Below are 27,058 nucleotides of genomic sequence, written 5' to 3' on the forward strand. Positions count from 1 at the left end.
GGTGGGGTGGAGTGAGCACCTCCTGCTCTCTGCTGTCCGTGGTGCTGAAAGCATCTCCAGGACCCCTGTTGAATCCTACTCCTGGCTGCTTGGCCTTGAATTCCGCCCTCTGGAAAGAGCTGGGATGGGGAGAAATGAACGACAGGGAAGGCAGATCAGGGCCGGCATTAAGGCAGTCTGGTTTGGAAATCAGCAGCTAGTGACACGCAAGTTAATGATACTCAAAGTGTCACCTCCTAAGTCAGGGCACCCTGACTGTCTCTCCCAGTTGCCATCTCCCACCTCCAGAGATGCCACTGTACTGGGACATGTGTTTGTTTTCTTCTTGCCTCCTCTATGGGTCTGGGTGTCATAGCAGGACAAAGACCTGTGTTGTTTGTGTTTGCATCGGTACCACGTGGCACAGTTCCCGGGGTGGTACTAGGAGTGCCTATCTGCTGAATGGACAAAGGAGGAAGGTCCAGGAAGGAGAGTGAGTTTATGTAGGATCCACCAGAACAGGAAAATTAACCCTTCTGGTCAACCTGGTCAGGTCTTCTGGTCAACCTGGTCAGGTCTTCTGGTCTACCTGACTGCGTATTCTGGTCTACCTGATCAGATTTTTTTTTCTGGTCTACTTTGAGGCATGTATCTTGGGTTTTTCTTCCATTGGAGTCCCTTTTTGGAGATTCCCTCATTACGTCCATAACATTCATCTCTTTCTTACACTTGGGCACTTAACCTGACATGTCTCCCCAGAGTCAGGGACTCCTGTTTCCTTTTCTGAACTTGTGTTGGGTACAGCTGGATGCCGACTTCCTTCTATATTGGGAGCTGGATCTACAGTCATGAGCAGGTCACAGCTCTGCCCTCTAGGTACCCATGGCACCAGGGAGGGACACAAACACATGTCACCCGAGGCCCAGGGAGGTTAGTCTCCAAGCATTCTGTCTCCCAGGACAGCCCAAGGTAGAGACGAACACAACCTCTGCCAGGGGCAGGGCACACCATGGCAGATGTCTGAGCCAGACCTCACAAGTGCTTGCCGAAGCTCCCGATCTTACGGGTAGCGTTTGTGCTTTACTGGTGGAAGGGAGGTGGGGGGGGGTCCCTTCAGGCAGAAGGAAAGGGTGCGAAACAGGTTCTTGGCAGGCAGATGGGATTTCTCAGGAGGTGCGAAAGACACAGCCGGGTTGTGGCTGCGGGGAGGCGAGCAAGGGGCTGGCAAGCAGATGGGGGAGGAGTGGAGGGCTCTCCTGGCAGAGCAGCCGGGTGCCAGGTGCAGGAGCCCTAGCAGGGGGGCTGCCGATAGCAGACCTATGTGATGGCAGTGCCTGGCCTGCTCCCAGCTGAGATGGTGACTGTGCAAGGGAAACCTGCCTCTCCGAGTGTTTCTCAGCAAAAGCTACACCTGGGGAGTAACTGCCTTGGCACAGAGCGAAGAAGGCAGTGCCTGAGTTTGGAGTCACACCTGCTTGGGCCCCAGGACCAGTGAGCTGGCTTCCTGCAGCCCCAGGTCCTCATGTGACCCAGAGCTCCTATCTCATGAAGACGTGGGTGACCTACAACATGCTGGGGCAACCATGGTGAGTGTGACAGTGGGGTACCTGTCCTCCTGACTCTCCTACTCAAGACTGGAAATCAGCAAGTTAGCACAGAAGGGAGTGGTCGGAAGCAAGGAGCTGGGAGAAGAGGGGGCCTATACTGGAGGGCCAGCACGGTGACTGACGCCCAGCAGGTGGCTGGAGCTGAGCAAAGTCAAGTTCAGAATGGATGGGAAGGCGACTTGCCCTTGAGGCAGTGGCTCCTACCTGGAAGTTGCTGAATAGTGTGTGTAAGGAGCAGGGACCTACCAAGGACAGAGCTCACCTGGGAGCAGCAGCTGAGGGACCTGCTAGGAACAGGGACTTCCAGACCCTCCCAGACCTCCTGGGCTGGAAATGCAGAATGTCAGGCTGGGCTTCCCGGGGGACTCCCATCCATGCAGATGTTGGCTTCTGCCTCTCAGCCCTCACTCCAGGGTCTCTGCTGTCTCCAGGCTGCGTGCCTGTCCTGCACTCCTGGCCAGTTGGCTTAGGTCTTTATTTCCAAAATACTGTCTGTTTCCATTTTAATCAAGGAAGCAACTCGAGCAGCACACTCAATAGAATTGGATTTTTGATCTAAGAAAATCACCAGGTGGTTCTGGGGTCAAAGTCTCTTCTAAAATCTCCTTCCCCAGCCCCACTTCCCTCCTCACCACCACCAACCCTGGTGCTATTTTGGGGACAGCAGTGGCAGCAAGGGACCTGTCTAGACAGAGCTTCCAGAAGTCACCTCTGGGCCTGACAAGTGACAGACCTGGCCAGGCCCAGTCTTCCAGACACACCTGGCCTAATCAAAGCCTTGTCTTGGGCAATGAACTTGACAGTTGCAATCAGCTGCAAACCCCAGCGGCCAGGGGGAGGGGAGCCACAAGCACCTGGTCCATATGGCAGCAGCATTTCCGTCAGATGTCACATCTGATGTGCTCCCGAGGTAGCTGGCAGCGCTGCAGAGCCCCAAAGGCAGACCTCAAAAGCAAATGCATTCTCAAGGAAAGAAACGTGGCAGAATTCATATGACAGTAGCCCAAGAAAAAAAAAAGAAAAAGTAGCAAGTTTGGGGGCAGTTAAGAGAAGCTCAAGTTTATGTAACCATTTATATAAAAGTGGTAGCTCAGAGGGGAAGCATGAGGCATTTGAAGGCGCAGAGCAATGATTGAGCACCTGCTGTGTACCGTAACTGCTCCAGGCTCTTAAGAAAATGGACCTGAGCAAAACAGATTTGGGGCGTGGGGCAGATCGTAAAAGCCAACAAGGAAATGTCTTCATGGAGTCTGATTCCTGCTCATGCATCCTGGGAGGCAGCAGGGGGTGTGGTTCAGGTGCTTGGGCACCTGCCACCCACATGGGACACCCAGATGGAGTTCCAGGCTCCTGGCTTCACCCTGGCCTGATGTAGTGCCTTGAGGAGTGAACCCAGACAAGCCCCAGCTGCCTCTTTCCAGCCTGGGTTGTCTGCCCAATCTGCAGGGAACCGCGGAATCCTAAGCAAGGGACTTAGCTTGGATCCCTGCTGTGGGCTTCCAGGAACCCCTTCCCTGGGCAGTCATGCCCGGCCATCTCCATCCCCTACTTCCTGGGTTCCTCCTCTAGGAAATCCCCACCCCAGCTCAGACAACTGGCGTCGAAGCATGTGTGCCTGCAGTGTCCACTTCCAGGGCTCCCCATTCCGCAAGTGCGTACTTGGCACCTGGGCCACACGCCAGGCCCCGTGCTCCCGCTTCTCTTCTTCTATTCTCCCACCCGGCTTCCTTCCCAGCCTCTGGCTGCTCCACAACCCCATTTCCCCAAGTTGTGTCTCACCACGGAGCAAGACACGGCCAGCTGTACTGCCCCCTGCTGAGGACAGCCCAAGCTCCGTGACCTTGGGCAAGACACACTCCATCTCTGAGCCTTCATTTCCTCAGCTGCCAAGCATGCACAACAATCTTGGCTGTAGGGACTGAGAGTTGGCACAGTGTAAGGGCCGGGAGGAGGGTGTGGGTGAGGTACAGACACCCCAGCATTCAGCATAGCAGTTAGAACAAGCTGCTTGGAACCCCTGCATCCATGCTGCTGTGCTTGGCTTTGGGGCAACCCCTGCCCAGGTCCAGTTTCCTGGTGATGCTTGCTCTAGGCAGCAGCAGGTGTTGGCTCTTTGGGTCCTGCCACCCACAGGGGAGATGCAGTTTGAGTTCCAGGCTCCTGGCCATTGCAGTCATCTGGTGGAGTGAACCAGAGAACAGAACCCGCTGCTCTGCCTCTGTCTCTCTACCTTCAGATGGCTATCTATCTAGCTACCATCTAGCTATCTATTTAAAGATATATTTGAAAGAGTTACAGAGAGGGGGGCGGAGAGAGATCTTCATCTGCTGGTTCACTCAGCCAGATGGCTTCAATGGCCAGTGCTGAACAAAGTGCAAGCCAGGAGCCAGGAACGTCTTCTGGGTCTCCCACGTGGCTGCAGGGTTCCGAGCACTTGGGCCATCCTCTGTTGCTTTAGCAACATTAGCAGCGGGTACCTCTGGGACTTGAACTGGTGCTCCTATAGGATGCCGGGGCCACAGGCAGCAGCCTTACCCTCTATGCCACAGCGCTGGTCCCATAAACAAGTTTGAAAAAAAAAAAAAAAAACTAAGGGAAGCCTCAGGACTGTGTGCGGTGGGAGCGGCACGTGGCAGACTCCACTGTGTTTGAATCTGCTCTCCCTCGGCTCCTTGCTTGCTGTCCTGAGCAAGGCCCAACCTCTCCTGTCTCTGTCCAGCGGTCTCCTAACAGCTGCCCCAGATTCTGTTTTAACAGCGGCCTCCACATGCAGACCCCGACAGCGTATGCCTCACGGCCAAGGGCAGCGGCGGCTCCTATCCACAGACCAGTCCAGTTGTATGCGGGCCTATGAGGCCTGGAGCCCGCGGCTTGACTGCCTGTCTGTCTTAGAATCCCTGCCCAGTGTGCATGAGGAGACTGCTGTCTGTGGCACCAGCCTCCGCCTCTCCATCAGGAGCTCCAACCCCTCACATATCCCACCCCTCCTCCGCAGCAGCAGGTGGCCGCGGATGTCTCTGCTGCAGCCACTTACGGGTCGGGTAGCGCTCGTGGCGGCAGTCCAAGCGCAGGTCCTCCTCCTCGCTACACTCGCCCTTCTCGAGCCTGCAGAGACAAGAGTGAGCTGGAGTCACGGGCAAGGCGGCAGGTGGCGGCACCGGGAGCACCTCCCCCGACCCCGCTCCCCTCTCCTGTCGCCCCCTTTGGAGGATGTTTTGCAAAGTGTCTTTGTGTTCTCCTTACTTCCGGGATCTGAGACGGGTGTGTTGTGGGTGCTGTTGGGATCAAGATGGAGTCACTTGTGTCACTAAACAAGGCCGGGAGGTTCAGTCAGGCGGACAGGAGGATCAGACAGGGAGGATATCTCAGGCACAGAACTGGCCTTAGTTTCTCCCGGAAGACCCTGAGCGGCCCCACAGAGAGGCTGCTGCAGCTTGGCCCCAAAGTCACTTCTGCCAGGACTTTACACCGCCTGGTGACCTGCAGCCTAAGATGGTATTATGCCAGTGGTCCAGGATTAGTGTTCAAAAAAGTTCGTTGGGGGCGGGGGATGGGTTCAGTGCTGTACTGGTTTGCATCCCAGCTGCTCCATTTCCCATCCAGTTCTCTGCGAATGCATCTAAGAAAGCAGTCAAGGACGGCCCAAAGCCTTGAGTCCCTGCACCCACATGGGAGACCTGGGAGAAGCTCCTGGCTTCAGACTGGCCCAGCTCCAACCACTGTGACCACTTGGGGAGTGAACCATTGGATGCAAAATTTTTCTCTCTGTAACGCTGGCGTTCAAATAAATAAATCTTTAAAAATAATAACTGATGTCATCCCGCTCATTTAGCTCTTTAAAGCAAGAACAAATAAAATGTTTATCTCCTTGAAAGACAGAAAAAAAGAACAACCTTCAATCATTGCTCCATTTCCCAAATGCCTGCAACAGCTGGAGCTGGGGGCCATGGGAAAGCCAGGAACCAGGGATTGCTTCCAGGTCTCCCACGTGGGTAGCAGTGGCCCAGGTACCTGCCTCCCAGGATGTGTGAACAAGGAGTTGGATGGGAAGCGGAGCAGCCGGGACGGGGCGATAGCATTGCAACAGGGGGCGCAGTTGCCCCCCCCCCCCGCCCCAGTGCAACTTAATCTACCGCACCACACAACCTTCCCTCCAGTTGCTTTCCGAGATGTACCCTTTCCTCCATCTGCTTCCCCAGTCTTCCGTGGCTCACGCATGCCCAGGGCAGTACACAGCTCGTCCCAATGCGATAATGAATACTAAATACCACAGTTCCTCCAAGGCTTGCTTGCTGCCTGTTATTTGACAGGCAACCATGTTTTCATGTTGTTGATGAAGATGCGAAGGTGCCCAGAGGTGCCTGGAGGTGCGCCCCAGTGCCACTCTGCCCAGACACCAGAGGTATCGGGGCACACGGCTGTGGTTCTTACTGACAGTCACTGCATGTGGGCAAGACCCATGGGCTGCGAGCAGCGTGGCTGCTTTTGCATGCTGTTCGCAGATCCGCCCCAGAAATAAGTAGACAACGTATTCACCCCCAAGTCGGTGTCACTGCCTCTTTGTAACAACCTAGGAATCAGAGTGGTCTTTTGGCTCGCCTCTGCTTTCTGATTTAGGGGCTACAGATTTTTATTGGTTGGATAACATTTCTCTGAACTAACTGAAAACATAACCTAAAGATAACTCTGCTTTTTTTTTTTTTTTTTTTTTTTAACATTCTGGGCTGTTGAAAATGTTTTAAACTTATTTGACAGGCAGAGACACACAACAGACATAGACTTTTTTTTCCCCCATCTACCAGTTTACTCTCAAATGACATCAACAGCCAGGGCTGGGGCCAGGCCAAAGCCAGGAGCCAGGAACTCCATCTGGGTCTCTCATGTGGGTGGCAGGGATCCAAGTACTTGGGCCAGCACCTGCTGCCTCGTGGGATTAGAGTTGGAACCAAGACTAGATAGAGCCCAGGCAGTCTAACATGGGATAGGGGCATCCCAAGACAGCTGTGCCCAACACCCACCGCCTAAAGACAACGACACACAGGTGTGTGTGTGCACACTGACACACACACAGCAACATATGCACATACGTGTCCACACACACGTATGTATGCATACACTTTGATCTTCCACCTGCTGGCACAGCGCTCTCCCCATCAACCTGGGTTTCTCACGGGTTCCCTCGCTCTCTGGCTTCTCGAGATCTCAGCAACTCCAGTGCCCCACAGGGCAAAAGCAGATGACTAAGTGGTACAGCACAGGGCACAGGGCCTGGAGGGTGGAGCCAGCCACCGCACCCTCGCCCCTGCCCCTCACTCTGATGACTGGGCCGGGGAATGGAAGTAGTTCTGTCCCTCACGACACTACATCCAGATAAATCCCAGGGCGCCACTGGCTCCGCTACATTGCCCCGTGCCCTGAAGCAAAACAACACCCACAGGATGGGGAGAACAACACACACCTGGCCAGCTTCCCCCCCTCCAGGCTCCTCCGCAAGGCATGACCCCTCTGTCCCTTGCTTCCTCTGGCCAAGCACAGCCACCCCATTCCCTAACCCTTGCCCTTGAGATGGAAAGCCACACCCAAAAGCTCCAGGCTACAGGAGGAGGCAGAGCCAAGGTGGGGGGTGATGGGCTGGTCAGAAGGGAGCAATGGGCTCACCCACTGCTCATTAGGATCCCTCACTCATTCATTGATCCATTCATTCAATCATTCACCAGGAGGTCTCTGGGGAAGCCTGCTCATTGTAGTTTGGCCAGAGATACCTGTGGCATAGTTTCTGTTCTCCAAGAGTTTTCAGCTCAGCGGGGCAGCCCAGCGAGCACACAGGCTAGAAAGTGATGGCATATAGGGACCGCCACAGCGGCCAGAGCTGGGGACAAGCTCAACTTCCCAGGGAATAAATTCTCAACACAGTCTCTTTAAAAATATATAAATGAAGATTGATTCATGCATTTGAAAGGCAGAGAGGTGGGAGGGGAGGAAGAAAGCGAGGGAGGGAGAGAGAGAGAACAAGAGAGAGAGAGAGAGAAGAGAGAGAGAATCTTGTATCCCAAATGACTTCAACAGGCAGGTTAAAGCCAGGAGCCTGCATCTCCATCCAGGTCTCCCACATGGGCGCAGGGCCCAGGCACATGGGCCGTCTTCCACTGCTTTCCCAGGAGTATTAGCAGGGAGCTGGATGGCAAGTGGAACAACAGCCAACCTATGCAGCAATTCCTGCCAATGAGTGTCCTTGTGGGCCAGGACACCTGCTGGCCTCGGGGACCCAGGAATGATCGGAGAAGGCCTTACCCTTGAGCAGCTCTTACTTGGCTGACCCTGCGCTGTGTTTTAAGCTGGAAAATGTTAAGAAGGTTGGCAGGGCAAAAACCTCTAATTCAGGAGGGAGCTGACTTTGTTCTGGTAAGGATCCAAGTACAGGCTTGGCTTGCAGGAGAAGCGTGTGGCTAAAGCCACCAGCTATGGAATTTCCAATTTCCCAGGGGGGATTGTGTGTGCTGGAAGGTAAGTGTGGGAGGAAATTTCTAGAAGCAAGTGAGTGCCAGAGCCGAACCCTGAAGGCTGTGAATTCCGTAAAGAGCCTATCTCCTCACCCGGTCTCCGTTCTGTCCTGCAGATGCACCAGTGAGATGCCGATTGCACAGCAGCCATCTGGGATGTGGCTGAGACTTGGCCATGCTGCTTGAGCAGCAAGTGTGCATGACATCAGTCAACAAGGGGAGTGGCTTTGGGTGCCAGAGACCTGGGCTCTGGAGCACAGAAGGGTTGGGGTGGAGCCTCTGCCTGGAGAAAGCAGCATGACTCCACCCAGCAACAGCAGGTCTCAGTTTTTCCACCTGCGCAATGGGTGCCACCATAGAGGTGGCAGGTTGTAACAGGAGGAGTCACAGCTGCCAACACCCACCCCACCAACTCCCCCGTCCCACCACCTGCCTGTCTGTTGCCCCAAGGCACAGTTGTGGACTTCCATGGGGACAAAAAGTCTCACCCTAGCCAATGTGAAGTTGCCTCGGTGACATCACGCAGCACACAGCCGAGAAGAGAGTCAGCTCCTAGGCAGTGTGTGTGAACAGGTCGGCCCCATGCCTGCTGCCCTGCAAGGGAGGCTCAGAGGTGTCTGGGGCATGAGCATGTTTCCATGGCAACCCGAGGACTCACTCCCAGGCAAGTCCCCCCACAACTACCTCCCCCGGGACTCAGCTGCACTGCAAGGTTCTAGGAGGCATTGGGGACTTCCGTGCCCGGCCAGCCTCCCAGCCATCAGAGAAACCCCAAACTCTCAGGGTCACAATCACTCCACCAGGTAAGCCATGGATGGCAGTCTGGGCTTTGTGCTTTCAAGTGAGGTGACAGGAGCTGGCGGAGCGGAGGGAGGGTTGGGGTGCAGTGAGGTCCAAAGGCAAGGTTTCACGGTGCACAAGGGCCGAAGCCTTTCTGGGGAGCCCGGAAGGGCCTCTCTCCAAAGCTGACTGTGGTCCTGACGGTCTAGGGCATCAGCAAGGGCCCATGAGGCCTTCTCTCTAATGTGCCATGGTCAGGACAAGGCACTCCAGTCCTATTTCCAGCATGCTCTCCACTCCAAGGGCTCCCTTGAAGCTCAGAGTCCCTCTCTCTTCCTGATCCCAAGCTTGCTGTTCTCCAGACCTGCAGCCTTGGCCAGAACTGAGGGTCCAGAGCACCCTGCACCTCTGAGATTCCAGAGGACTGGACTCCACCCCCTATATTAATCTTCTTAATCTGGGCCCAGTGTAATGATTCAACTGGCTAATCCTCCACTTGCAGGCACTAGTATTCCATATGGACACCGTTTCATGTCCTGCCTACCCTACTTCCCATCTGGCTCCCTGCTTGTGGCCTGGGAAAGCAGTCGAGGACGGCCCAAAGCCTTGGGACCCTGCACCCACATGGGAAGAAGCTCCTGGCTCCTGGCTCCTGATTAGCTCAGCTCTGGCTGTTGTACCCACTTGGTGAGTGAACCAGCAAGTGGATGGAAGGTCTTCCTTTCTTTCTGTAGATCTGCCTTCCCAATTATAACAATAATGAAAATCTTTAAAAAGTGTTTATCTACCTGGACCACCTCTTTATAACAAATAAACACAGGAAGCTTGGGTGTCTCTGCCATGATAACTTGCCACAAAAGTTTGCATTTGTCCCCAGGTCTGTTCTCACACTTTGGCTGATGCTTGCCAAAGGGCACCGGGCCAGGGACCGCACTTTTTGAGTAGCTCTGCTCTTTAAGGTTGCTGCTGGCTTCTGCAGGTCATGCCCACTTCCCAACCAGCTGATCCTTCTTGGAGGTACTCTAGCAGTTTCAGGGCAGGGTCTGAGAATCTGCATTTCTCGCAGGTTCTTGCTGTGGGTCCCAGATCACATGTGAGGCTTCTGATTTGTTGTGGAAGGACCGGCTGAACTCAGTCCTCCGGGATCCTCCCCCTGGCTATCAAGAAGAGGAGATTGACAGGCCTGGGACCCCCGCCCCAGCCACCTGCATCCCACCTCCTCTTCCCCCTGCAGCTAGCTGTCTGAAGGGGTTGGAGAAGACAGAGGGATGCAGGAGTGGCTACTCCCTCCAGATGTTCCCTCCAGATGTTCCCTCCAGATGTTTGTCCTTTGATTTTTGGCCACTTCAAGGAGTCCTGATGGGCCACCTCAGATCTGATTTCCGGTTGGGGTGGGAAGAAGGGGCCCTTTAATCTCTGCGGAGGGGTAGGGGTAGTATGTCTGAATTTCTGGAATCCATCCTCCCTCCGCACCAGCACCAGCAGCAGCACAGGGCAAAGCAGCGCAAGGTGGCGCTGAGAAGGCACTAGCGAGCCAGGAGAACAGAGACTACGGGAGATGGGGACCGAGCACGCGGGTAAGCGTGAGCGTCACGGAAGGGGCACAGAGGCCAGAGAACGCAGTGACTCTTAAACGATCGATTCACAATGGAGCGAAGAATGGAATTAAAAGGAATTTTGGCAAATGACTGAGCGCAGGTAGTAAATTAAGATTCCATAACCGTCACATCAAAGGGCCCGCGGCGAGATAGAGAGAAATAAATGGGGTTTTAAAAAGGTTCACTTATTCCCAATTCTTGAGTAATATCATCATGCCACAAAACATTTGCAAAATAACAGAGAAGATAGAGCCATTGGCAAGGTAAATGCCCCGCCTGATCTCTCTCTCTCTTTCTCTCTCTCTCTCTCTCTCTCTGCTTGCGTCTCCAATACTGGGCTTTCTAGAAAAACTTCTAGAAAGAAACACCTTGCGATTGTTTCCCTGGCATTGCTGGTAGCATCCCAGCTTCCACCTCGGACAACCTCTAGTCAGGGGCCACCCACACCATGATTTCTCTCTCCAGTGAAGATGGGGAGCTTTGGAATGCTGTCCCCTTGCTTTTTCTCTCTCTGTAAGTAAATTCATCGCAGGAACAGATAAGCAGCTGTTGCTACCAGCCCCATCTCTCTCTCTCTCTCTCTCTCTCTCTCTCTCTCACACACACACACACACACACACAAACACATCCAGGAGCACCAGGCTCACCTGTCGCCTGCACCTTGCTCTCAGAACTCACTGCCGACTGCACCTTGGCCCGTGCCACTGCGTATGCCAGAACTTGGTTCCCTCACCTGCTGGCATCCATCTGGGGAAGGCGCCCCGTGCCCTGAAGCACTTCCATGAGCCAGCTATCCTCTACTCTTCCCACCACTGTCCCTGCACTCCCACACTGTGCCACACCATGAATCTCGACTCATGGCTCTCGTGCAGGAACACGGGCCCATGTCTCTGCTTGTCCAGGAGCAGCAGAAAACCTTACATTTGAACAGGAAAACTGTTTTGTTTCATTTTGTTTTTTAATGCCACTATTTAATGAATGTGAAAAGCACTCCAGAAGGCAAACCAGGTACATTGCCAGGCAGGATTCTGCAGAGCGTGCTGGCATGTCACTGGCCATGTGCCCCTATGGCAGGCAGGGACCCTGACTTATTTGCTTTGTACGGGGTGAGGAAAGACAGGCCTCCCATCCCCATCACACCACACCAGGCTGCACTCCGCAGATCTCACATAAAGCTTCCAGGTGAATAGCAGCCTATTCTCCAGCTAGGAAAACAGAAATAGTTGGGAACCCACAAACTTGATGGTACCGGTGCATTTCTCTGCATGACCCACCAGGGTTGGGTGACCGCATACGGGGACAGCGCCAGCCACAGGACATGCTGTGCCTTTGCCTGCTCTGTTCCCCAGCACAACTCATTGCCATGAACCACCCAGTCCTGCGCATCAGGCACAAAGCCTCTTCCAATCTGGAAACTAGGGACCTGGTCCCACTCCCTGCGCCTAGGCCATGCCATGGCAAGGAGGCAGTAGGAAGGGAAGCATAACCAAGCAGGTAACCTCAGAGCCCTCAGTGCTGCGGAAGGAACCAGAGTTGTCCTCCCACGTTACCCCGGAGACGTGGTCTCCAATACCAAGTTCTCTCTGTGCGGCTGAAATTCCCCCTGGGGGCCAATTCTAGGCATCGCATTTTCTTGCGCACATTGTCAAACCAGATCTGAGCATTAAGCATTCCAGAAAACCCCGATTGGTCTGCAAATATTTACCCTGGATTCAGCAGTTCCACCTCCCCTTGGAGAGGCCCGAGTAAGACCTTGGGGACTCTGGGAGGGGATGCACTGCAGAGAGCTCTCAGAGCTGGGACAGGCAGGCTGCAGCTGACAGGCATGGAGGGAAACAGGCTCACTCTCTTCCCTGCCCCAAACCCAACACATGTGTATGTGGACTCCTCCACATGAGTGTGTGTGTGCGCACACGCCCACACACCTTTCTTCCACATCCCATGAACACCAAAGCTGCTCCGATCTGCAGAGAAAAACATACCCAGAGCTGGGGTGGGGGGGAATGGCAAGGGACAGTTGACTCCTTTGTGCCCCTCGGCTCTCCAGGGGGGTCAGCAGGTGAGGCCTGCATGGTGGAGGATAGTGGGGAGAGTGGGCACAGATGGCTCCCCTGCTGGACTCTGCACCTGGCCCTCAGTACCATCAACCCAAACCCCCATAGCTCTCACTCTACAATCACAGCCCATCTCTCTCCTGCCTGGCTGGCGGTTGTCCCATGGACTCTCAGCAGCCATGAGTTGCCCTCACCTCACGGACACACACACATCACCCCAGCGCCCTGGCCTACCTCAGGGATGGGCAGAGACCAGTGGTCAGGTCTAAGCGACCACACAGCCCACAGTGGGCTGCCTGGCCTGTGGTGGGGTCCCAGCAGTGGCTCCTACCATCTGGGTGGCTTGGAGTGAGACACTTCGCTTTCTTGTGCCTAAACTTTGCATCTGTCAGGGGCCCCAGTAACAGCCACACCTCCCAGGCAATCCGCTGGGTCATGTCTAGAGGTGTGTCTGACTCTGGGTCAGGCACAGCAGCCCGTTGCTCTGCAGTGTCTTCTGAGACAGGCAGTGCCATCTGCAACCTAAGCCAGTCATGGCCAAGTTCACACTGCACTCTGGGACCTGGGACAGGCATAAGAGGAAGAGACAGGAATTCACACAAATCCACACACTCACATAAGTTCATGCCCTCACACCACTCACACCCTCACACGGGTACATGTACACACCACACACACGTGTGCACACACATTCACTTGTACACACAGCACAACCTTCTCAGACTCACATATACACTCACTCACATATTTGCAGTCATACCTACATACACTTTCACACACTCATACACACACACCTTTACACTCATACACTCATACCCCATCAAGTCACACACTCACATATACAAACACCACGCACATACACACACACATCCATATACTTACATCTACACAGGCACATTCTTCACGTACTACATACATACACACACTCACATTCTACACATACACACACATGCCACATACACACAGACTCTCTGTGTGCACTGGTCCCAGCATGATGTTACCATGGGGATCAGATGGGAGCCTCCCCCAATCTTCCAGGCCCTGGAACTTCCGAGACAGCTCAGGGCCTCACTCTGAGGGCCCCAGCAGTGAGGAGAGACAACTAGAACCTACACTCAGAGTTGGGACCTTGGACGCCCCTGCTCTCTTGCATGGCAGCTGGGGTCCCGGATCCCCTACCCTGGGCATCCCCAACTGTGGCTGTGAAGTCACTAGCCATTGCCATCTTCCAGCCCTGCAATGGAGCCCCTCTGCCAGCTGGTAACATCATCTAAGTGCTGTGAGCTCTTGGTAAGGAATACAGTGGGGAAAAAAAAAGGAAAAAATAGAACAGCCCGGCTTAGTTGAAATGCTTTCCTCTGAGGGGGAGAGAAATAAAATTTGATGAACCTCGGCATAATGCTGGCGTTATGAATGTGTACAGCAATATTCTGCACATATGCTGGGAAGCGTTCACCTTGGGCCCTGGACTGGTGGGAGCCAGTGAAACTGGGGCACCAGCAAGCCGTGGCCTCCTGCTGCCAGGCTCCCATCTCCTGACTCAGCAAATCCAACCGCGGTCACTCTTGGAGCACCCCCTCCCCCCGCCGAGGTGGCCAGAGTCCAACTCAGAGTCCAAGCGTCCGCTGCAGCAGCTGGACATGCCAGGCTGTGCTTGCCATAAACACTGACCAAGAGATTGGGGACAGCTTCCCCACACGGGTGTCAGCTGGGCTGAGCAGGTTAGCATTCCAGGCAGGGCCACAGCTGGTGCAAAGGCTCTGACGTGGAGAAGCAGGTGAGCTCAGAGTGTTCAAGGGACAGAAAGGAGGCCTTGGCAAAGACAGTCCTGGAGCAGTCAAAGGTGGGAAGGGGTCCCTCTCTGTTGCTCTATCATGGCTAACCAGGCTGTTCTGCAGCCCAGTACAACATTATGGCCTCTAAAATATTCAGATGTTCCCCAAATTCTAACACAATGAAGTCCAACCCCTGCCTTGTCCAGTCTCTCCATTCTACCTTACATCCCCCAGAACTCTCTGCTAGATTATTCCAATTGAGTGACGATGGGGGAAGGGGATGGGTATTTAGGGCCACCAAGGTTGGACCCTGTGCTTTAGACTGCTGCTGGTGGCCAGAGGTGGCCACCATGTGCACTGACCTCTCCCGGAAGTACTTGATGGCCTCTGGGTCTACGAAGGTCGGCTCCTCCCTGTAGCCCTGCTCGAAGACTTTGCGTTTGTGCCGGAACTCAATGACCGTCTTGGTGTAGGAGTTGAGCGTGGTGACCGAGGCTGCCATGCAGCAGGTGAAGGAGCCCCACGCCAGGCTGCCGAGAGATGAGGAGAGAGGGAGTGCAGTGAGTAGGGCAGGGGGCCGGAAACCCCTCACCCAGCCAGTGTGCCTCCTCTGGACCAGACCCCAAGCAGGTGCAGCCATGGAGAAGAACAAGTCTCACAGAGCAGGTCTGAGAGACAGAGTAATCCGTACGCGGCAGGATGCATGTGAGTGATCCAGGAGGGAAAAAAAAAATAATTAAAACATTCTGGAAGGATAGAGTGGTATGTGCCTAGGCGCGAAGGCATGAGGCAACAGGCAGCGTGCCACACATCCTCGGATGCTTGGGATGTCAGTGTGAGAAGGCAGGAGATGTGTCAGAGCAGAAGAGACAGGAGCTCATTTTTCATGAGCTAAACTACCTTGGATCGGATGTAGCCCTGCAAAAGAAGCTTAAACTCTTGGCCTCATATTCCTTGCGTCCATGTGAACGGACACACACAGAACAGTCTTACGGAGTTGTTGCAAGGATTGAAGGAGATGATGCATGAAAGCCTGTCTGAGAACGGCGTGGGGGCCCACAGGCGGCTTTCCAGAAAGGCTTGTTTTTGTGGCTCACATCTCAATGGCGGATGCTCACGACTGGGTCTGCAAGCTCTCCCTTGGAACAATGAGGCCATGACACGCCTACTTGGGTCTCTAATCTGCATCTTTTCCTCTCTCTCCACAGCTGGGACTCTTGCCTGCCCTCCCCTGACAGGTGCATGCTGAGTTAGTCCACCTCGGCATCAGCATGTGGAGTTGGGAGATGCAGTGCTGCCAACAGCCTCTAGCCTGGTTCACCTGGCCGAGACTATGCTTTCCCATTTAGTGCCAGGAGGGGGATAGCCCGGCCACACTCAGCCTGGTTTCTGGGCTCCCCCCAGTCCCCAGTACCTCGATGACTCGCCTCCCCCAAATCCAGGGCTCATGTTTGCTGTTCCTACACTGCTGCCCGGGAGTGCCAGATCTCCCCTGCTGCTGGCTCACCCGTCTGATCTCCAAACACCACAGCAGTACAACCTCATCTCCCGCGCCCACTGCTCTTTTCTCTCTGGGCCTTAGAGCACCCCAGAAGGCAGGCCAGGGGAAACACAAGGACTCAGCCTTCCTCAAGGGGACCCCGGGAAACCAAAACACGAAACTCATGGACAGATCTCTCTGCGAGATAAGCTGGATCTTACAGAAGCCTTGGGGTGTCCACAGTGGCTGTCAGCCTGGCTCCTCTAACAATGTCCGTGTCCACCAAAGGGTGCAAGACCTGACCCAGACCCCCCAATTTACAGATGACTGGACAAGGGCTGGTCCACTCAGATATTCTCTTCTGTGCTACAGAGCAGGATTCTAGCTCAATCTGGAATGTCTCTCTCTTGCGCTTTGTACCACTATGACTGCAACTTAAAGTGGAGGATGAAGAATGAAGAGTTTTATTCTTTAATACAATTAGGATATTCATTTGTGCCTGACAGGCAAAGGGTCTCTCCTTCCCTCTCCTCCTCTACCCTCTCTTGTCCTTTCTCCTCTCCCCTTTCCTGCCCCTCCTTCCCCCTGACCCTCCTTCCCTCTCTTCCTCTCCCCTATCCTCAGTTATTGGGGCTTTTAGTGGGGTTGGCGCCACTCCCAACTTCTAAATGTAATCACATGACCCAGGCCTGGCCAATGAGAGTGCTGCTTCCTTCAAGCTGCAGTGATTGGTTCGGGGGTGGGCATGTGACCCCAGCGAGGCTCCTAAAACTCCATCTCAGGACCCGGCTGAAGTGTATGAAGAAATGAGCCCATCCTTCTTCTGGGGATGTTAAGCTGGTGGGATTTCGTCCAGTAGTTGCCAGCAACCATCTTACCATATCCACGTTAAGAATGAAGTTCAACCTATCCTATACTGTCCCTGGCTCTCATGAACACCAGAAGGTGCTGGAGCCTAGCCCAGTCTGGCACACCCCAAACCCAGTCCACACCCATGCCAAAGGACACTGCAGTCATGTCCAGCCCAGATCGCCACCCCATTCTGGCTCTTGTGCTCACCAGTGGGAACCACAACCCAGCCGGGCATCCCAATTAGCTACCCAATCAGGCCTGCTCCCAAACACAGATCTTGTGTGTGCCAGTGGTTACTCTGACTGAGCCCGGCATAGCCCACTGCCCATCTTTGGCATTTGTCATCAGATGCTACACCCTAACCTGGCCTGCCTCCAGCTGCAACTCTCACTGGCAGGTGCTGCAACTAGCCCTGCCCAGTCTGCCCCCAGCATGACCTGCACTCCAGCCTGGCTGTTGCACATGCCAGTGTACTAAGGTTTGGCTGGCCCTGCCCCATTTAACCCCTTCCCCCAACCACTCACACACTTGCCAACAGGTGGGGCTGCCTTGCCCAGCCTGACCAATACCCTGAATCTCACGTTCAGCAGTGGGAGCTATGACCCATCAGGGGAGTTTCCCAAGGCTGGGTTAGGTCTCAGTACCCACTGAAGCACGTGAGAACTGAGTCTGGGCATGGACCAGGTGTAGCTGAGCTGTAGCACCCAGCAGTAAGAACCAGAATGAGTATGAGACCACTGGGCAAGACCACTGTTCCTGCCAGGACAGGAGGTGGACTAAGCCAGTCTGGGCCAAGGACCCACCAGTGTACACAAAATCTGTCACTGGGAGGAGACCTGATAAAGGAGCTTGAGGAACTCTTCTGTCAGGACACAGTCCCTGCAGGTGAACGCAAGAACCAAGGCTGGGAGCAGCCCAGACCAAGCCAGGTTACAGTACCCAGGACTGGAATGGGTGCCCTTAGGGGGATGCCACACTGCAGGCAGCACCTTAAGAAGCTGTACCACAGTGCAGATCCTGGAAGGCAAACTCTTGTCAGAGGGTTGGTGGTATAGGCTGGTGTCCCTGCTTTCTGGCTACCTGTGTAACGATTCCTCTATAGCCACTCTGCCAGCGCCTGCCTCCACCGGATGCCAGACTAATGGGACCGCCCCCGATCCTGAACTGTGAGCCAACATAAATCTTTCCCTGCTCAAGAAAGCGTCTCTCGGGTATTTTAAAGTCACAACAAGCTGACTAATGCAGGAGCTAAAGCCATTATCTCTGGACTTATCCATCACGGGCACCCAAACGCCTTGTTCTGGATATTTTTTTTTTTCACCCCTTAAGGCAACTTGAATTAGGTTTCTGTCACGGGCAACAAAAGTTCCTGTACAGTGATTTTCTAAAACTTCCCATTCCCTGCCAGAGTTTGTTTGGCAGTGAATTCCTGGCCTCCCCAGCCAGGAATCCTGGTTCTGCACCAGGGCCCACGCACAGCACTAAAGGGATCAGAAATGTCTCACGCATTCAAACCGAAATATGGAGCAATACCACAGGTACAAAGCAATACGCACACCCGGCAAGCTCAGTGGATGTCGTGAGAGACTTGGGGTGTGCTTAGAGAGTACTGGGTTGCCAATCTCAGGGGGCGCCCAGAAACACCTGCTCTGGGGACTCCGTGGAAATGCCCACAGCCCTGGCTCTCCACCTGCTGCCGCTGCGACACCTCTTGTTCACTATGATGTTGCCCAGGGCTCGCTCCCTCGGGCACCCCTCCTCCCAGCTTTCCAGTCTTCCTTTCTACTCCTGAGAACCCCCCAACCCTGTCTCCGCCGTAAGGGTCCTTGGACCTGAGTCCTTCCCAGACTGCTTGCCACCCTGCAGCACCACCACCACCTTCTCCTGGGCAAGCGTTCTCCATCTACCATCTCTAGGCAGCCTCCTCTTCGTCAACCCCATCACACACCTGCTTCACTTCATCACAGCCCCGCCTGCAACATAACCCGTAATTCTGTCATTTTTTTTTAACTTTCATGCGTTTGCTTTTAAAATTAATGTTTAAAAGAGATTCACCATGTTAAACAGTCATGGTGTTCCCAACCTTAGAGAAAATCTCCAAACTTTTGGTATAATGTTAACTGTAGATATTTGTAGCTGCTGTTGATCAAGTTGAAGCTCTCTTCTACTTAATTTCTTGGGAAAGTTCTGATATCACCACGAGTGGATCCTGAATTACGTCCAATACTTGCTCTGCATCAATTGACCTGATCACACAATTCCCCTTCTTTAGCTGGGTAATGTGTTGAAGGATGTGAGCTGATTTGCAAGTGCTGGACCAGCTTTCATCCCTCTTGTCATGGTGTGTACTCCTAAAAACTATACTGCTGGGGCCAGCATAGTGGCTCACAGACTAATCCTCCATCTGCTAGTGCCAGCATCCCCTATGAGTGCCGGTTTGAGTCCTGGCTGCTCCACTTCTAATCCAGCTCCTCACATATGGCCCAGGAGAGCAGCAGAAGATGGCTCAAGTCCTTGAGTTCCTGCACTCATGTGGGAGATCTGGAGGAGACTCCTGGGATCCCAGCTTTGGATCAGCTCAGCTCCAGCCATTGTGGCCATTTGGGACACAAACCAACAGATAAAGGCTCTCTCTCTCTCTCTCTCTTTCTCTCTCTCTGGAACTCTGTCTTTAAATTCAAAAAAATTCTTTAAATTGCAGAGTGCTGTGTGCTATGATCTGTTAGGATATTTTGCATGAGAGCATCTGGATGTGCATTCATAGGCATTCATGGGCGCTGTTAGTGCGGGGTCTTATCCTTTTTCTGGTTCAAACACTTGGAAGAGAGTGGGTGTCACTTCTGATGTCAATGTTAAGTGGAACGTGGCAGTCAAAGCATCGGGCCCTAGAGACTTGTTTTTTAAAAACTTTTCAAATTATAAACTCAGTTTCTTTAGTGGTTAAGTCAATAGTCACATTACCTATCTTATATTGGTTGAATGTGGCAGAGTGAGCTTGTAGAAAAACTGACTTCTTGTTCCATCCAAGTTACCCAGTGGATGCATGTGCAGTGGGGCTGCCTGGAGTCTGACCCTATTACACTTTTGATGTTGTCAGGGTCTGTGGTGATTTCCCCGATCTGTCCCTGACTTGAGTGCTGTGTGTCTCCTGCCCCCTTCCCCGTTTCCCACATTACCATCCATCTTCGTCATTCTTGGGAGATGTCAATGTCGTTTATCTTTTCAAATAACCATTTTTTTAAAATCATTGATTTTTTTTTTTTTTGGTTGCCAATATTATGATTTTCTGTACTTTCTTCCTCCTTGTTTTGGGTTCATTTTATTTTTTTCCGGGGCAGGGACTTGCATGCATGTTTGAAAGCTTCATCTTACTCAACATAACCATGTGGTGCCATACATTTCCCTCAGCACTGCTTTAGCCAGTTACATCCATGCTTCTTTCGCAGACTCTTGGAGCTGTGTTGCTTGGTGCATGTACACGTAGGGCTTGTGTACCTTCTTGGAGGACTAACCCTTGTTTACTGTCGTAGTGGATTGCCTCTTGATTACTGTCCACAGCTAGAAAAGTTTTTGTGCCCTGAGTCTTTCATAAGACAGATGGCTCTGGTCTGGTGATGCTTCAGTCTACAATTCTTCAAATTTAAAGCAGTGCAGAAGAAATACATTTCAAACTGGTCGTTCCTTAGGCCAGTGATGGGTGGTACAATAATTTCTCAGCACAAATTTCTCATCGCGCTGGGCAGCAACAAGGCACCGCTCCCAGTCAGTCATGAAATAATGATAAACACCTAATCATTTACACCTAAAACTCTGTAGTATGCTGCCTGCCCAGCATTTTGGGAAACCAACATTTTTACATCCTGTCACGTGTACAAAATATTCATTAGCCATGCATATGAGATAATTAATGTTTTATAGTAAAATAGGCATTATGTTAGATGACTTTTTTCAACTATAGGCAAATGTTAAGTGTTCCGAACACATTTATGGTAAGCTAGGCTGACTATGGTGTTCAGTGACTTGAGTGTATTAAATGCAGCTTCAAATTATGATATTTGTAAATTACAATGAGTTTAATCGTAATATAACCTTGTCATAAGTCAAGGGTGGGCGGGCTCGGCGGTGTGGCCTAGTGGCTAAGGTCCTCGCCTTGATCCCATATGGCCACTGGTTCTAATCCCGGCAGCTCCACTTCCTCTCTGTCTCTCCTCCTCTCAGTATATCTGACTTTGTAATAAAAATAAAATAAATCTTTAAAAAAAAATAATAAGTCAAGGGTGGGAGCTAGCATGATGGCTTAACTGACTAATCCTCCACTACAAGCACTGGCATTCCATACAAGCACCAGTTTGAGTCCCAGCTGCTCCATTTCCCATCCTGCTCCCTGTTTATGGCCTAGGAAAGCAGTCAAGGATAGTCCAAAGCCTTGGGTCTCTGTTGCTGAGGAGGAACAGGAGTTCTGACTCCCTGCTGGGTCTCTGCAGATGCCGCCCTCCCTGGCAGACAGGGCAGCAGGGACTCCTTGCTGCTGCCACCATGGAGGTGAGGGTGGTCTTAGTACCACTGGGCAGCAGTCTGCAAGTTCTCCTGTGACATTGGGAGAAAGAGGAACACCTTGCTACTGCCCTGCAGAGGTGAAATTCATGGTCCCTGTATTATCTCCGCTGCACTCAGGGGCAGGTGTGACTGTCCAGCGGGCGGTGGAAGCTCCATCCCTATGGTGGCAATCCAAGCTTCCCTGCTGCCTGGCCAGCCCTGGGCAGTGGGGGAGTCACAGTCTTTTTTCTTGGTCATGTGATCACGGTACAGCAGTTACTGCTGGGAGTTCTCTATTCTTGGCAGGCAGGTCCTTCCCCAGTCCTTTGGCCAGGGAAGGCTGCTTTTCATCTGGGACTTCTGTTGCGGTTGTCCCATCTGTTCCCTTGGCCCTATCAGAGTTGCAGCCTTCTTCAGTTCCAGATCCGGAGGTAAGATATCAGAGCCTGACTCCAGCGCAGGACCTCCATCCCACTGCTGGCCCCTTCTGCAGCCTTCTGGCCACCCATGGGGTTCTCCTGGACTTCCTGTTAGAGTCCTGGCACCAGCCTGTCACTGGCAGCTGGCAGGGTAGAGCAAGACCCCATCACAAAACAGGAAGCCAAGGAGTGCTGTAGGGCAAGAAAAATCTTGGGGCTCCAAAGGGAGCTTCCTACATCCCCCCTGAAGGCAGCTCCCACAGGAACCCCAAGGCCTCCCACGAGACTTCACTTCTTTTACTAACTGAAAAGGCAGATTTACAGAAAGAAGGAGATAGAAAGATCTTCCATCTGCTGGTTCACTCCCCAGATGGCTGCAACTGCCAGAGCTGAGCAGATCCAAAGCTAGGAGCTTCTTCTGGGTCTCCCTCACAGCTGCGGGATCCCAAACACCCGCACCATCTCCCACTGCTTTCCCAGGCCACAAGCAGGGAGCTGGAAGGGAAGTGGAGCAGCTGGGACACAAATCGGCATCCCTATGGGATGTTGGCACTTAAAGGTGGAAGATAAGTCTGTTGAGACACAGCACCAGCCCCTGGGCCCTATCTCTTAAAGGCTCTGCCATGCCAACACCACCACACTGGGGACCCATGCAGGAGTCTCTAGGGGGGCACAGAACAGCCAAGATGGTGTTCAAGGAAGCCAGCTGTGCCAGCAGGGGGAAGAAGAAATCTGCTCTGTCTTTCCCAGAAGTGGGAGCCTCTGGCTGTGTTGCGATCATCTCAAGCCATCCACCAGCACAGCACGGCAGCCGCCAGCACACAGGAACCTCGTTGGGTTCGCAACTCCCAGAACAGTGCCCAGCATACCACAAGGGCTCTGTGAAGAGCTGTAAGACGTGTGGGGATGTGGATAACCAGAGGTCACATCAGAGTCAGCTGAAAACCAGCCAGGATAACCCTGCTCTGGTTTCGGCTTGGGTGAAGAGCCCAGGCTATACCCACAGGCCCTTTCAGCTCCCACCTCGAGGTGCCCACATAGGGCACAGCCTAGAAGCAACTGCTGTGTTTGCTGCTGTGTGGGAGCTGTGTGGGTGGCTGGCCTGGTTTTTGTAGCCCAGAGCAGAGTGGACACAGAGACATTAGAGGATCCCAGCCCACTCTCTGTCCTCTAGGGGCTGCAGGGCCCTAGGGCCGAGGGATGCTGGAGGAGTAGATCTGGAGACATGACAGGGCGTCACCTTGTGGCTGACTCCAGGCCCTGCTTGGTGGGAAACCAGGGGTGGCTGCTCCTTGAGGATGGTCCCGCTCACAGCTGCCTTCAATCCTGAGGCATGCAGATTCAGGGTCAGGTACAAGCGCCCCTCCCTCCCCATGCAGCTCTCGCCTCCATGCAAGCCACTGTCAGGGGCGTAGGAGTTGATGGACTGGAAGCAGAGTGACCACAGGCTTGAGGTAGGTGACTGATCCCTACCTTGGACAGGTGCCTCCTCCTCTCCCTGCCCTGGTTTTCCAAGAAATGAGGCCACAGTCACATGCCTCAGGGGAGATGAGCTGCAGCTAGCCTCCTGCTGACCACATGGCTGTTCGGCATGGACTACCGACAGACACAGCGAAAACTCTCCACCCGGGTGGCCGGGGCTGCGGGCTCTTCCCCTGTAACTGCGGCAGACCTGCCCCTTCTAAGATTTCGGTATGATGAGCCATCAGCTACAGGGGTCCCCAGGGAGGCAAGAGGCTGGCCTGATGCTGTTACAGGGCCACGGAGGCTGTGAAAGAGGGCAGGAGGGAGCCCCCCTGGCCACCTGCCCCAACACCCTCGGGGTTCCAGAGATGGAACCCCAGAAGCAGCCCAACTTGCTACTGTTTTGCTGTGTAATCCAGACCAACTTGCTTAATCTCTCTGGGCCCTCTTGGATCTTATGAAATCTATAACGCTGAGATGCCCCCACTCCGGAGTTGGCCACGTGAACGTGTGTGTGTGTGTGTGTGTGTGTGTGTGTACTGGAGGAGGAGGGGCCTGTCTCCATGTCTCTCCATTTGGACCAAATGCAAATTAGAGCTAGAGCTGGTACCAGGAGAACCAACAGGTGGACGTTTTCCGCCAGAGGTCGCCACCTCAGGCTCCTGTAGCATCAGACAGGTGACCAGGCGAGGAAGGTGTGGGAGGGTACAAGGCAGTTGAGTGGTGAGGCCTGGAGCAAACTGGAGGAACGGTTGTTGTTCTCTGTAGCCGCCTGTGGCTGGGTAGCCAGGCAAACCAGGAACCTCACAGAAACACGTGTGCTGAGATGCCAGCAACCAATGCAAGTGCTGCAAACACCACGACAGGTGGCGGAAGCCCCCATGGGCTCATGCCATTGGCAGCTCCTGAGCCTGTGTGACTCAGCCCCCACACCCCAAGCCCCAGAGTCTACCTGGGCCTGCTGACAGATCTCTCTGCTCCTGAGCAGAGCGTCAGTGGCAGGGCAGACAGCTGGGTCCAGTGCCACCCACCATGCCCGCACAAGCCATGCGGGCATCTGCTACACTTCACCTCAGCACACTCCCTCCCCCTTAAGATGCCCCGACCCCGGGTCTTGCCTTGACCCAGTCCCAGGCCTGTGCTCTGCAGACTCCAGTGCCCCCTGCCCTACCTCACCCCAAGCAAGGACCACCCGCTGAGCCCACTAACCCCCAACAAGCCACACGATGCATATGTTTTCATCCTCAGCTGACACCGTCGGAGACATGCATGCTGGCACAACATCTGCCCCGCATGCATGCATGACAGCCCTGGGCAGTGGAGGGGCTGGGGGCCTGCCTATGCTACAGCTGAAAAAGCTGGGGTGCGGAGAGAGAGGGGTTGGGGTGACATGGTCAAGATCCACAGCAGGGGAGGGCCACAGGCTGTCTGGTCCCAGAGGCCACACCCTCTACTGCCCAGCAGTGAGGAGTGAACCTGAGCATGAGAGAATTCCCCCTGCCCTTGAGGACCCCCCACCACAGCTTCCTGCAAAGATGGCCTTTTACCCCAAAGCCTTGGAACTTTGCACCCAGGTGGGAGACCCGGAAGAAACTCCTGGCTCCTGACTTTGGATCAGCTCAGCTCCAGCCATTGTGGCCACTTGGGGAGTGAATCATCAGACAGAAGATTTTCCCCTCTGTCTCTCCTCCTCTCTGTATATCTGATTTGCCAATAAATTAAATCTCTTTTAAAAATGGCCCTTTACAAACAGGTGCCCAATAGCCACTGAGCTTCTCTCTGAACCCCTGGAACCCTAGGACCTCCTCTTCCCCCTCCCTCACTGTGTCCTCCCTGGGGGAGGGCTGGGGGTGTGGCAGGAGGAGGGTGGACAGAGCTGCCACCTTCATCCCTCTGAACAGAGCTTGGAGCAGGCAGAGGCTCAGCGATGGAGGAGGCAGGGGGAGCTGGGATTCTGACAGATAGCCTCCCACGCGTTCAACAAGAAAGATGACATGGCCAGCTCCGGAAGACCCCCAACACGAGGATGAAAAATGGGGCCCATCCGTCTTGTGGGTCTCAGTGACAGGCTGGGAACTATCTCTCACGGGGATTGCATGGCAGCCTGGCTTTCAGTGAGTGCAGTGGGGATGCAGCGGCCCTTGGGCATAGAGGCACAGGACAGGGCTGGGGGTACTCAGCAGGCTGGACCAGCACCCAGGGTGGGGGCTGAGGGTGCATAGAGCAATACAAGGTCGTCACACTTGTCACATCCCACCACGCTCAGCAGCCCCATGAGTGGTCTGTCACCTGTCACCTCAGAGAGCCCACCTGCCTGCATCCTTGCGTGGGTGGATGGAATGGTTCATAGGTTCCCCCATCTCGGCTTCCCATCAGGCTCCGTCCTGGGCCATCCGTGCACAGGGCAGAAGAGGGCCATCACCCGTGGGTCATCACGAAGACGCGGCTTTGCCTGCATCATCTGGAGAGCCGAGGCTCAGGCTGGCCACCTCCAAGGTCAGGGCCCACAGGAAGGAACTACCTCAAGGCAAAGGCTAAGGAAAGGGAGGCCTGGGCCTGAGCTGGGCTGCTCTGGGGTTGTCCTACAGGAAGGGATGGTGCTGGGGTACAGGGGTCCGGCCTTTGGCCTCAAGGGATGTCAGCAGAGAGTGGGAGCCAGAATCAACCTGCACCTGCACTGTGAGATTATAGTTACCGTCCTCCCAGCACAGCCTCTTGCTCTCCTCTCTCCCTTTCTCCCTCCCATCCTGTTCTTGCTTGCTAGCAGCCTTCTCCACCACCAGCAACCATATCCCCTGCGGCCTTCTCCCTCGTATCTCTCTGCCCTGAAGCCAGCCACCCTCTCTGCCCACAGGATTCAGGCCACAACAACCAAAGGGATCTCAATGTCCCCTGGGCTGGTCTTGTGATTTTGTTAAGCCAGCCAAAGTCACAACCAGGATGCTGGCTTGCAAGTATGGGAAACAAACTCCTCCTGCCTGCTGGAATTGTAAGATTTTTCTAACCTAGAACTTTGCTTTGCTCAAGAAATGAACCCGAAACAAAGGGGAGGAAGTAGGGGACAGAGCAAGAAGAGAATGACTGAATTCCAGATGTAGTCCTCTGATAACCTGGATCCAGCCATGCCTGAAACAGACTTTGTGGTAGCTCACATGGTGTTGAATTCTACCCACTCACTGAAGCTTGCAACTCCCTCCTGCTCCTAGAAGTGAACCTGAGGGGATGGGGGGAGTCAGGCCACCGATCTTACCTCAGGGCTGGTGAAGACTCAGAGCAGAGAGAAGAAGTGGAACTTGGGACTTAAATCCAGGACAGGAAGAAGAAAATGCCCTACTCCCACATGTGGGAAGGTTGAGGCGGGATAGCTTCAGGAGGGCCTTCCCCAGCTCAGGCACAGAGCTCACACCCAAAGGAGGCCATGTGCGGACACTCACAGAGGAAGAGAATTGGGTCATCCTGGATCCAACAGGTCCTTAAGTCCACTCCTCAGTTGCACTTGGCAGTGATATGACCAGAACCGAGGCTGATGTATGTATGTATGCAGTGTGCGTATGGGGTGGGGGAGTCGGGGGGTGGTCTGTTACAGCCAGCCCAGAGCTCCCCTGGCTGCTGCACCCACGTCACATGTCCTGCAGGCTCAGCTCCACCTTCCCTGTGCTCACTGCGCCCTGAGGTGCCGATCCATTCCCTGTACCCAGCCACCCACCCCAGCCCTGTGAGTCTGTAGGTGGACCCCAGGGGCCATGAGGTTCCCACTGTAGGTGCCAGGCACTGCCATTGGAAGGAGGGCAGCCTAACCAACAAACATCACATGTGGCTGTGCTCCGAGACAGCTTCACGTGGGGCCACTCCACATTCATACCCCTTCGTTCACATCATTTCTGTTCTGACGCACTGCAAAGTGCTGAAACTTGCAAAAGCCATCCTCTGCTGAGTGGCTGTGGTGGAGCATTCAGCCCAGAGTGCAAGTCTATGTGGTCCAGTGCTGGGCTCCCACTAGCCCAGATTCCGCAG

General features: G+C 54.0%; 1 protein-coding gene across 1 annotated transcript in view; it reads right to left on the reverse strand.

The window, feature by feature from the left end:
* Positions 1-27,058, reverse strand: part of GSG1L (GSG1 like) — a 141,698-nt gene that overhangs the window by 4,648 nt on the left and 109,992 nt on the right. Inside the window, exons 5-6 of the mRNA XM_004586835.2 lie at positions 14,656-14,823; positions 4,621-4,691 (exon numbers count right to left, since the gene is read on the reverse strand). Of these exons, the coding sequence (XP_004586892.2) occupies positions 4,621-4,691; positions 14,656-14,823 (239 nt within the window). The remainder of the gene's footprint in view (positions 1-4,620; positions 4,692-14,655; positions 14,824-27,058) is intronic.

The sequence above is a fragment of the Ochotona princeps genome, chromosome 24 (assembly GCF_030435755.1).
Source record: "Ochotona princeps isolate mOchPri1 chromosome 24, mOchPri1.hap1, whole genome shotgun sequence".
In the NCBI taxonomy this organism is placed as follows: Eukaryota; Metazoa; Chordata; class Mammalia; order Lagomorpha; family Ochotonidae; genus Ochotona; species Ochotona princeps.